This window comes from Dermacentor silvarum, chromosome 4, assembly GCF_013339745.2.
Source record: "Dermacentor silvarum isolate Dsil-2018 chromosome 4, BIME_Dsil_1.4, whole genome shotgun sequence".
Lineage (NCBI taxonomy): Eukaryota > Metazoa > Arthropoda > Arachnida > Ixodida > Ixodidae > Dermacentor > Dermacentor silvarum.
Window position 1 is genome coordinate 66,523,133 of NC_051157.2, and position 12,696 is coordinate 66,535,828.

Below are 12,696 nucleotides of genomic sequence, written 5' to 3' on the forward strand. Positions count from 1 at the left end.
ATTTTGTGATCTTCATAGCCTGTATCAGTGCTTTAGAATTATTTGACGAAGCTTGTGATTGAACCAGCAATGTGCTGAACATCAGACAGATTGTGACTGCAGTTGGTCCACAAAGTTAATAAAATGCGCACGTACCTGGCAAGACCTTCGGAAAGGCACTGATGGGGATGGCGGCCAGGATTGCAGTCACGGAGGACACGACGAATCCGATCCACCAGGCTCCAACCCAGACCCCGCTGGAGGGCGTCAGGCCAAGGCTGTTGAGTGAAGAAGCTATTGTTACCTACCTATACACTACGACATTTTACCGCCCACGCTGGTATCCTCAGTCACGTTGTATGCGGCATCACACTCGTGCTATGACCGCCACATGTTCTGCACATCATCTTTGCTACAACTAACTAGGCTATGCATTATACGAAGATAAACGTATGTGTACGCTCATGAACGTAAATTCGTTAACTAATTAATTAATTAATCGATCCAAGTTTATCAGTGCCGGCGCCTTGAAAACCCCAAGATAAATGTATGTAGAAACGCACTAGAGCAATGCCACGTCACATGTGCATCTTTACAATTAGGGTTGCACGTTGGATTTGTTTGTATATCACGCACGCACGCACGGTGATATGCGCCTGCGCGTAGCCATAGTGTCCAGTGTCGGATGAGCTACGCCTCAGCTCTGTAGTACATCGAAGAAGATTGTCCAATAAATGATTGATTTATTGAGCTGACAGCCATGAACGGCTACAGACTAGCTGTAGCTTTCTTCGGCGCGCTTTCTATTGCAGTAACTGCGATTGGCCGCGGCCTCGGACTTTTCGGGCCAATCGCAGATGGCCAGTGCATCACATGACAGCAACATTCGTGGGGGCAGGGGTGGACGCATGTACCTCGGCAGCGAAATTCTTGTACAATGTATCGATTACATCGCGATCTCGTCTTATTTCTTTCTTGAAGTTGGCTGAGATATCTTTGCAAAGATTAAAAGCGCGAACCAAAATCTTGCACGAGGTACAAAGCGTGCTCAATTTCTCTGTCAGACAACTGCAGGGGCAGACAACCGCAGCGTCAATTTCTAGGCTGCGCTACAGCAGATGTTCTTCCAGTAGGCTGAAATGAATGCTTCACTCTGAGTGTCCATTTGCCTAGCGCATGTGAGCGAAACAAAGCGCGGTAGTACTGCAGGTTTGATACGGTTCCGGTATCAAACCTGAAGTCAAACCTAAATCTCGGTTCGAACCGGAACGTAGTGTAGTAACCTAAAGTAATTTAAATAAACATATAATAATAAAAATTCGCCGACCAGATTACCTTATGAGAGCGGAGGTTATTGCTTTCGAAAGTATTCCGCTAAGAAGGACCTTTCTCGCTGCACTTTGGTTAAAGGCAGAGGGGAGGGACATCTGCATGTCTCCTCCTCTCACCCCCTCCCCATGCGAACGTCTATGGCCACAGTCACTTGTGAAAACACAAATTTGAGAGAATGAAAACAATAGTTTTCGGTCTAATCTAGGGTCACGACGCACAGGTTCGAGAACGAGACACCACTTTATATGTCATGAAATCGGCGCACACGTTTTATCGTACATCTTCTAAGGACAACATGCGCCCTCTGACGGCACGCGATGTTTGAGCTGTTCTATTAAGAAACGTGACGACCAAACGTAGTGGGAGTGATTCTTAGGTCATAAAATAGCACGATAAAACATTCGCTACATATGTTTAGACCATCAGCACAGCATGCAGTGCGTTTCAGTACGCACGTTATGGCTTCTCCTTTTAAACAGCCAGACATCATCGAGGGCGGCACGTTCTTGTTTCAGTGGTCAAATTAGACATGACGATTCCAGTTGACTGCGACAAGCGACTGCCAAAGCAGCGAATCACACTAAGGGTAAAGTTCAAATAAACTAAGCACATGCAGCAGAATTGTGGCAGAGACTTACGCAGAAGCGTCTACGGAGAGGTCAGTGTAGATCTTCAAAAATTGGCCGCCTAGAATGTAGCCCAGTGCGGGGCCGATGATCGCCATAGTGTAAAAAATGCCTGCAGTAGAAAAAGGAAGACATATGACTTAAGAGTTCTGCTTGATTTATCTGTTACATATTTATTGCACAGCTGATTCTGGCAAATTATTTAAAGAAAACAGGCTCTGAAGCGGCTTGTACAGTATAATGAACAACACGCGTAGAATACTGCTTTGCCGATATTTATACAAAGAAGGCCCTGCCCATAAGTCGAGCATGCAGTAGTATGTTAACAGAAAGAAGTTAGTAACGGCCGTAGATTATTTAGCACCAAGTGGAGTTGTAACAAACATCAGCACCGAGAAGGGGGTTCTCGTTTCATAACCATCCGCTATTATAGTGCGCAGCTGAACAACAAGAAGGTTAACATAATGATACTATGACGTGACTTTACAATAATGTTCACTATACAACAATTATCCAGATTCCAGGCTATGAACTCTGCTGAGTCTCTTCACATCAGCACTTGCGTAGACCAACATCAGGGTGCTCAAGCAAGTGCGTGCTTTTGTCACAACTACCGCTATCCGCACCCTCCAGAAAAGCGTAAATGCTAGCACAAATGCACTAGCCACATCGAACTTATGGTACATTTCACTTATCATTATCGATGAAACGCTTCGGAGCGCGGAGGCGAAGCCTCTGGAAACCTACCCCGACGTTGCCAAATTGAATTAAAAACCGCTCAGTACACTCTGAAACGTAACAACAGTACACCCCGAAACGCGGAGAATCCTGTGACGCCTACCGATGTACACGGAGGACATCTTGGTGGACACGATCTCGTCCAGGTACGTGCAGCCGAGCGTGAAGAAGGGCGTCGCGCCGGCGCCGTGCAGCATCTGACCCGCGAGGAACATGTACTTGTACTGGTTCAGGGAGCCGCCGCCGCCGCCACCCGACGCCTCCCTGAGGGCGCAGAAGCCCTGCGAGGCGGTGGCCGCCGCCAGGCAGAGGCTCTCAGCTGTCGTCCTCGGTGCTGAAGGCGTACGTGCCGGCCAGGAAGTGCGGCATGGAGAAGACGAGCGCGCCGAGGCCCAGCACGAGGCAGCCGACGCCCACGAACAGCGGCTTGCTTCGGGTGCCGCCGAAGTAGCTGATGGGCGCCAGAAGCAGGAAGGACGCGATGTCGTAGCCGCTGGCCACCAGGCCGCTCTCGGAGCTGCGCAGCTGGAAGCGACGCTCGATGGTCGTGATGACCACGTTGACGAAGCCGTTCACGATGAGACCCTGCAGGAATCCGGCCCAGCACAGGAAGAACAGCACCCAGGGGGGCGTGCGAAACCGCTGCAGCCAGCGGGGTCGCAGGCAGCCCCAGCCGCAGGTTCCGCCCGCGTCGTCGCCGACGCCGCCGGAGACGTCGGCGACGTTTGAGCGAGGGTGCACGACGTCGGCATCGGGGACTCCGAGCGCGTCCGGAACGACGGGAGCCTTGCCGACCACGAGCGGCTCGTTGCTCTGAGAGTTGGTCATGGTGCCCAGGCTGGAGACGCTGTCGTCGCGCGTGAACCGCTGCCTATCTCCGCTGATGAGAGTCATGGTAGGAGAGATATATGTATATACTGGCTCGACGCTACCTATAAAGACTGTATACTGTACACGTATTCCGCAATCGCTGCGGTTGCGACGGCGGTAGTGGGCAAAAACGTCAAGTGCTTCAGTGCCGCTGCGTTGAGCTGCGTGCTTCTCGCGAAAGATTGAGTGGTCCCAGCTCTGCTCTGGTCTTCCGTGGTCTTCTGTGGAGGTTCGCTGCCGCCATCTTAGGACTGGTCCTCCTGCGAGAGAAAAAAAAAAGATTTTGTTTGGTTAATGTTTAAAACAGTTGAGCAGGCACGCATTTACTTCGTTTCTGCATTTCTCTACTTAACAAACAAAACACATAGAGATCGAAACAAGGAGATATGCTACTCGCTTAATATACGAATACAGCGAGCTTTACATAACTCCCGATATTGTTACGTTCAGTGAAGCGCACTTTTCGCCCTGGAGCGATTTAGGCTCGCCCTTATTAAATTGCCACCCGACCGACCCTCCCCCGTCCACTCCCCACTCATTTTCCGCCACAGAACTGCCTAACCTGGAATAATATGTAACGGGTAAAGCCAGTTTTGCTGCTCTGGAACGATAAGGGTGTACCTGAAGCGTCAGATCAAACGGAACACTGAACCGCTAAATTATGCGCATAATTATGACGCGCAAGATTTATAGTTACGCCGTCGCGGCGTAAGCAGCCCCACATCCTCAAGCCAAAGCTTGATAAATAAATGTGTCTTTTTTTTTCTTTTTCTCTGCCTCTCGTCGTCTTGCCGTTGATGATGGAACGAGGAATAGTCGGCGGTCGTAATTTGCATACAGAGCGACGTCGACCATAGGCGCACACGTTCCAGTACGGATAGGCTGCAAGCCCGAGGATAACAAGTAATCACAGCGTTAAGCCACTATAAATCAAAGTCAGCGACATCACAGGCATCTGTGTCAGAAAGAAAATAAATGAATAAATAAATAAGAAAGAGAAAGGCGCGCAAGAGCGCGAGAGTTGGCATTTAAATAGCGAGATCAAAAGGACCTTCCCTGCGCGCAGGACAATGAAGGCAACGCAGATTCACGCTGGCTGCGCGGGATAAGCCGCAGAGTAAACGATGTAATCAAGGCTGGCGGCTCGGTACGACAGTAATCCCCCGGATTTATCTCCCCGTGTCAATAGAACGACGGCCAATGAGCGAAAAACAAAATAAAAAACAAAAACAAGGAAAAAAGGACAAGGTGTGGAGGGTGGGGGGGGGGGGGGGCGCTTTTGAATGAGCGGGGAGGAGTCACATTGAACGTAATTACCGCAGCCTCCACGTAGACGCAAAGAGAGATTAGTATCTCGGAGCATTAGCGGCGAAACCAAAAAGTAAGGCGGAAATTCGACATTGAAAAGAATGCGATGGCAGCAGAAGAAACCGTGCGGACATCCGCTCACGTGACGTCGATCGTCCGGCCGCGAACATCGCATCTGACACTGATGCGACAGCCACCAAGCCGAGAAGGCACAGGAGCTTAAAGCAGCACTCTGCGGCACCGTTTAAGTGTGTGCTGCACGTGACCAAGCCGCAGCTTTGAGGATTAACCGAAGCCTGCGCGCTTTCCGGCGTAATGGATGTGCCGGAGAATTTAAAAGAAAGAAACGACGACAGACGACGAGGGATGCACGCGGTCGGTTTTCCGTCAAGCTGCCGAAGTTTATACATTTACGTCACCCGCCTGGGTGTTTGTACTGGTCCCGGGCGGTCGAGAATTCGGGCCGACGGAGCGAACGTTCCAAGTTGTTGCGTGCAGCGGAGGACAGGCGAGTGTGGTGGCCGTCTCGTGCGAAACAAAACTAGGTCACACTAAAGATGCGCTGCGTATGTATTTTAGTATTAACTCTCGATTTAACCATTCCTTGTTTTAACAATTACATCCGAAAAAGAACACTCGATGTACTAAATCGCTTGTCACTTCCGTCAGTTAAACGACAATACTTTTACAGTTATTGTTAAAGTGGCAGAATACTCCAGTCCTGCACAAAATGAATAAATAAAAGCGCAGTACACGTAGCACTGTGAGTAACATTAGGAAGACCACACGACTAAACTGAAACATGTCAAGAGATTTAGACAGTAATACGCGCGCCTTCATATGTAAAAACCTGCAAGTCAGTGCGCTTATAGGCCGACTCACGCTTCAGTGACGGTGAGGACGAATTGTATAAGCACCGAGTTCACTATAGGTCACGTTTACGCAATAGCGGCAGTTGGTATCCCTAATTCAATATTATGCTTGTAGTTCTATACAGTTGAAAACAAGAACAAGCTTCCCAGAAGCTGTAGGAGCTACACAAATAGGGTATATCACAATTCTTCTATAAAAATCATGCCACACTAGAATATCTTAGTGACATTTGTGTTATAGACACTCTTGTGAGAACTTTCAAGACCGCTGAGACTCCATACACTGAGCGAAAAATTAGGTACGTGTAACATCTGCTCTAACAGCCCTCTGAGCTGGCGTTGTATTGAATATATAGGAAAGGCTGAACAAGGCGAAAAACGTCACACGCAAACCCTGAGCAATAGAGACTGAACCCAGCATCGTGTTGACATTGCCAGGCTTTTCTTTCGGGTTCTGCAATGCGTCGGCCCAACGACTCGATATATATTTCCTTCTTGAACACATTTTTTTCCTTCTTGAAGGTTACCATGTCATCGCTCTAATCACCGAAAGCGAGGGTATCGTTACCAATGATGGCTTGTTGATCGACGACAAATAAAAGAAACGGCCTCGGAGGCTCTCCACGATACGACCATCCTGTCATTGACGTTCGCCACGGACCGTCGCGTCGCGCGCGCCACATTGCGTCGAACATCTGCGCGCCAAATGAACGGGAAAGATGTGTGCGCCTGTGCCCCCCCCCCCCCCTCCTCCACCCCCCCCCCCCCCCCACACACACACACACACACACATGCGCGACTCGACGCCTTTTTGTTCATTCCGTACCACTTCAGTTGCCTTTCAGACAGGACTCACGCGTTCGCGCTTGTGTGCGTGCGTGCGAGCGGGAGGACCACCGTTTTCAATCGATTCGATGCCAGCGGGGAAAGTCTCTCTTTCAGGCAACGGTGAAGATGGGATATTGCGTCCATTTATCAGCGCCACTGACTTCAGCAGTAAGCAGTGGCTGTGGGAGAAAATAAGGGAAGAGATAAAAGAACGGTTCAGGGTCGATACCTTCCCATCTGTTGCCGTCGCCACGTTTGTCTTAGGGCTTCTACGGGAAATTGGGACGTCGTCAACCGTTCGCTCTCTTTAGCGGCACCGCGTGCTTCTGGTTGGAAACATTTGCGAGTGAAGGGTGCTCGGCGCAAGAAAAGAAGGAAGAAAGTTATACTGTCCGGCAGGGCAGCCGATGGATGGTTCGATTCCTACGTGTCTTCGAGAATACTGGCAACGCATCTTGCTTCGAGAGAAGGGAGTGTGTGCAAAGTGTTTCTTTCCGCCGAGGCTGCGGCCGCGCACGGGTAAACGAATACGCTGATCTTGTTTTTTTCCCTTCCGCTGTAAACAGTGTCCGCTTGCGCCCGAGGAAGCCACAGTCGATAAGGCGAAACAGCTTGCCAGAAATGAGGAGGGCTGAAAGTCAATGGTAAACAGGCGCGAGAGTGTGAGACATCTCTACACACTTTAGCTGCAGAGGTCAACAGGATGAGTTCTGCGGAATACTGCAAGGCGGAGGCAAACTCATGAATGTTGACGTCGGCCTGTACATCATCAGGAAGCTTTAAAGAAAGATGATAATGTGTGTTGTGAAAACTCCACAGATCTTAAAGAAATGTAAAGAGAATCTGCGAAGTTTAGCTCTGATCAATCCATTTTGGTTTCTTACGTATCGCTTCGCGCTATATGCTCAAGTACGTAGAAGCCGGCTATCGCTTTCATAAGTCTAGTAGAATGCAACCGCGGCGTATTTTACGGATTTCACGTTGGGATAGACGGTGTGCTTGATGGATGCATGCTTATCAAAAAAACACCAGCTAACACACGAAGCTCTTCTAGGCTATATTTCTCATGTTGGGGGCCCGGCGTTATGTGTTCTTCCTTCGTCTACGTGCGCCGATAAGCAGGTAAACGTGCTGTTTCCGAACATAACATGGACAACTAATCGTGCGCATATAGCACATTTAGGTGCTTTCCTTTCGCGCCGCTTACTTTGGGCGCTGACACGCGAATGTACTTCCCAAGAGTGCGTACGGTAGTACTCTCTGTGGACAACACAGACAGCCAAAGATTTGAACGCCGCCTTGTTTTCATGTAGAATGCTGCAACCGCTGCTTGTAAGGAGCGCAATTCGCGAGTTTACATATTCAGCGCGCATGTCAGACAAGCATGAGTGTTCAGGGAAAACCGTCAATTGTTACAGGCTGGCAGCATCCATTATACATGTGCACCTTCTGTCTGTGCACCTTCTGGAGGACACGTAAAAGCGATTACTGTATGGACGCGCGTAACGACCATATTCGTTTAATGGTCGCCGTCCGAATTGAGAAACGAAAGCGAACAAAAAAATTCGTCGGCCCTTCCACTCCGTGAAGATGGTTAACCAGCGAAGCTGAAACGTGCGGCCCCGATGTTTATCACTGGGTTAATCCCGAGGGTTCGTTAAAATATTTCTCTATTATGAGGTTACATAATTATGAGGATACCCCGCAAACACGGCCTCCCCATTACGACGACACAAGTGAAATTCCACGCTGGAATGATGAGCGGCAACGCAGCCAGCTGTGGAAGCAGACGACGACGAACGCGGGAGCAGTGGTACGAGCGCGTGCCGAGCACGAGCACGAGCCAACGAGCCAGCTGCGGAAGAAGACGACGCTCGAGCCAAAGCTGATGATGATAGTTTTCAGTGGACAGGCGATTTCGCCTAGCCATATAAAGCTTCGCTTTAAAAATACAATTTTTACTGGTCTGTAAGCTTCACTCGACCTTCAACAACGATCCTAAGGTTGGTAGCGCCCTCTACACTTGTGGCGTGAGAACATCACAACGTATGGTTCCAAGGGCATCTGGCGTATAGTGCGCGGAAACAGCTCCACGCGTCTCAAACTCACTTTGCGTGATACTTGTAGGCATGACTGGAGTGCTTCGGCAGTTTGATGCAACTTGATTTGTCGTTGAACGAATACACCCTTTAAATGCGGATTTCGCCTCACGTACTCTGAGTGGATGGCGAGAACTATTCACCAGAAAGTTATGTGTTTCAGTGTTTATGACTTGAGAAGTGTGAAATTTCGAGTGTTTGTGAGTCAATTCTCCAAACCTACAGTGTGGTTTTCTTAGAGACCACGGACAAAAATGTTAAGAGGGGAAAATCTCCAGCAACCTTGACACCGAAGATTTTACTCACATCGTATAGGGTCACAGGGACGTCCAGACGGGCTCAACCTGTGAGTACCAGTGAAGACTTCTACTTACTAAAATAACTGTAAAAAATACCCAAAAATACATTTTAAAAAAGAGAAAAAAAAAGAACACGTTTCACTTTGTGTAGTGGCTTCATGAATCCTTAATTTTTAAACCCGGATCATGGAAAAGGAAGAAAAGAAAAATACTGCTGCAATTGTACGATTGCATGCAGTAGGCGGCGGTCTTATGAAAGAAGGCGCACTTTAATTAGAAGTATGAGGACCGGACAGTCCCATGAACGTCATCGGTAGGGCATTCTGCTTCGACTTCAAAAATTAGGAACCGTATTTTGTAAAGGTGATTTGAGTTTACCGCTCCCAATTACCCTTCATCATTGGACCGCGCGAATCTACACACCGTCGCTAAATCACCGAGACAAGGCGGAGTTATATCACCAAGGTGATAACGAATCCACACCCCAACGTTAGTTTACTCGTTCTTAATTCCACCGTTTATGGAAAGGCCTACGAAAACGAGAAGTAAGCCCGCCTGATGTTTGACAGCCGTTTCCGCTTGCTTGCAGAGGAACGGCCATTGGCCACCAACGCGTCTCCGTGGGGCGTTCGAAACCGAATATAGCGCGAGCCGTGAACGACAAACGGCTTCCGCAGGCCGCGAACGAACAGACTCTCTTCCTCAGCTGCCGCCTCTTCGCAGGCGGGGTCGCCAAAAGCAGCCGTAGCCGGAAAAAAACGGAGTCATTCAGCTTCTCGCGCTCTTCCGCACGTGCATTTGCTCGAGAGTGCTTACGCGTACTTCTTCCCTGCACGTGCACCCATAAAACACACTAGTCGATTGCTTTCGCGCTGAAAGATTCTCGCTGGCGGCACTTCCTACCAGGGGTGTCTAAGAGTGGAACCGCATGTTCAGCAGCTCGCTACGAACGAAAGAAAGTGAAACAGTTCAAAAAGGAAAACGTGCCAGCTCTCTACATCAATCAGAAGGGGGGCATAACAACATGTCAAACCTCCCGCGTGAGCATAAAGTGCGGAAGCGAGCTCTCTTTAAACATACCAGGGCGTTTACCTCAGCGGCACGCTTCGAGGTGACAGCGAACTGCCCTGAGATTCGCAAGCTACACAATTTTTTTTCTTTCTTTTTTTTTTACAGCGCAGCTGTTAAGGGCTGGGTTACAAGAGATCGCGTCCGTAGACTGACCGGCGTGTACAACAATTTCGGCTCCATGTGCGTGGCGGTTTCCCGCCAGTTGTGCTATGGCACAGGTGTCAAAACGGATGACTAACATGACTGATAGGCCATGACATCAATTACATCACATGCTCGTCAGTTACGTCACGATTAGCGATAATAAAATCACGTGTGGCGCATATACCCGCATTGGATATGCGAGTATGAGCCAGGGACAAGAAAGAAGGAAGGGAAGAAATAAAGAAAGAGAGAAAGAAGGAAAGAAAGAAAGAAAGCAAGGAAGAAAAAAAGAAAGAAAGAAAGAAAGAAAGAAGGTAGAAAAGAAATCACGTGTGGCTCATACCTGCGTTGGATATGTGGGTATGAGCCGCCGAGAGCAGGAGCGGGCGATCTCACAGGATCCTGACGCTGCCGTGCAGTGTGCCGCGGCTATAGATAGATGAACGCTGTGGCTCATACGCTAGTCTATGACGATAGGGCGGACTTGACGCGGCTAACGCACTACTTGGCCATCGCGCCAGGCGAGGACAAGACGCCGGTGTCCTTGCTATTTGACGAACATGCCGAAGACGCTCAATATAATAAATAATGATAACGTCACTATTGTAATATTCACTACAGCAGACCCATTATAGTCACAGCTTCGCTGGCTTCCACCTTTACAGTAGCGGAAGCGCTCTTACTTTTGTAGCGTGAGCTACACCGGCCAAGGTTGAGCAGTTTCGCGTGGCTCCTGGAGAGCCGTGCTGCGCATGCGTGAGGAGCAGTGACGTCACACGGCGCACAGCTGGCGCGCCGGGCGTTTGCCCGTTGCCCGGCGTTTACGCTGTGCGTTTTCGCTGGGCGTTTGCCAGTGTGGTATAGTCATGGAGAAGGAGAGCGAAATTGCTGCTTAGCGGCGCAGAAGAGCGAAGAAGCTTAACTCATGGGATCCCGAAGTAGTTGCCTAGCAATTAGCGATTGAGCGTAGGAAGAACGAACAGAAGAAGGCTAAACGTGCTGCGGAGACACCGGAGCAAAGGGAGGAACGTCTAGCAAAGCGGCGTCGCCAGGAAGCTGAACGACGTGCCCCACCATCTCAGCAGCAACAACAACAAGACGGCAGTGAACTGTTGTGTGGTGGCTGGTTACTTCAATCGTGCCCCAGACTCTCTTGGTGTTCCTTTGAAGGACACGTTTAACCTGGACTTAGCCAGTGTTCCAACTGTACAGACGACCCAATGGGGAACCACCATTGATCTTGTGTATCACAGACAGACAATCAATTCAATATACTGCGCTGGGGCCATAGAGACGGCACAGTGTTACTACACTGACCACCGAGCTGTCTTTGTGGCAATAGAGAAGCAACCAGACGTTGAGCAATATATATATGCGTCACATAATGCTTATACCGTGTGTGTGTCATTGAAGCAGCAGTAAGCATGATAATCAAGCTAATTCTAGACAACCAGGAAAGCTAAGAATAACCAGCTGAACCTTCGCTCACGCTACGTATATCCTGGCATAGCCGAGCTAAGCCACTGCTAACTAAAAAAAATTATTTCTCGTGTGATTTAACAAGTGTTACACGTTTATATAACGTGAAGACGAAAGCCTGCCAGCTGTTAAAGAAGACGACGACGAACGCGCGAGCAGTTGCACGAGTGCGAGGGGCAGTATGGGAACGCTGGCATGATCAGCGGCATCGGAGCCAGCTACGGAAGAAGACGACAATGAACGCGCAAGCAGCGGGTACGAGCGCGTCTCTGTGACCCTGTGACGTGCGCAATCGGCACGCACTACGCACACTTTAGTAAGCCAGATCCATGGAGCAGCCGTGGCTTGAGGGCAGCGTGCTTGGCTCGCACCGCGGAGGCACGGGTTCGATTACCACCCAGTCCGATTCTTTTCGAAGTCACTAATCTACCATGTTTACAGCAACTTCCCTGAAAAAGGAGACGTCAATCCGAGCATTTAAGACATATTTTTACTCTTTGCGGCGTCGAACATTTTCGTCACGGCACAGTTTCGCCAAGGGAGTATGGACGCGGAAAAGTCACCGCCAGGGCACCGCCAACATACGCACCTAAGGTTTTCGCCTTAAAAAAAAAAAAAAAAAAAAAAAAAAATCACCACTTTCCAGGGTCACAGGCTACGACACTGCCGTTTGTGCGCAACTGCACAGTGAAAGTAAACATTTCCTTCTCCTGCTTGTTGTTCTTAATTGTGGAAGTGAATACAGACGTGCACTCTACTATAGAGGAGGCTATGACTCGATATATTACGATACGATGCTGAGCAAGTGGATGGGAACTGTATATCAAAGCGCTAAAAGGTGGTTACTGCATTACTATCGGGCATCGCTGTAGTTTAACGAACCATATATTGGACGGAGGTTCACTGGCCTACGATAGGAAAGAGGTGGCATGGACAAAGGAAATGTGGCGGAAGGAGAGAGAGAGAAAGAAACGAACCAGAACAAAATGAAAGGTCAGTTAGACAGTTGGAAAGAGCGATTCATTATGATAAAGAAAGACGCGCTCTTGTA

The 12,696-nt window shown here is 49.2% G+C and overlaps 1 protein-coding gene across 1 annotated transcript in view; it reads right to left on the reverse strand.

Moving 5' to 3' along the window:
* Positions 1–12,696, reverse strand: part of LOC119450190 (solute carrier organic anion transporter family member 4A1-like) — an 87,723-nt gene that overhangs the window by 12,632 nt on the left and 62,395 nt on the right. The window contains 4 exon segments of the mRNA XM_037713568.2: positions 136–257; positions 1,950–2,049; positions 2,779–2,999; positions 3,001–3,805. Of these exon segments, the coding sequence (XP_037569496.1) occupies positions 136–257; positions 1,950–2,049; positions 2,779–2,999; positions 3,001–3,569 (1,012 nt within the window). The 5' untranslated portion in view covers positions 3,570–3,805.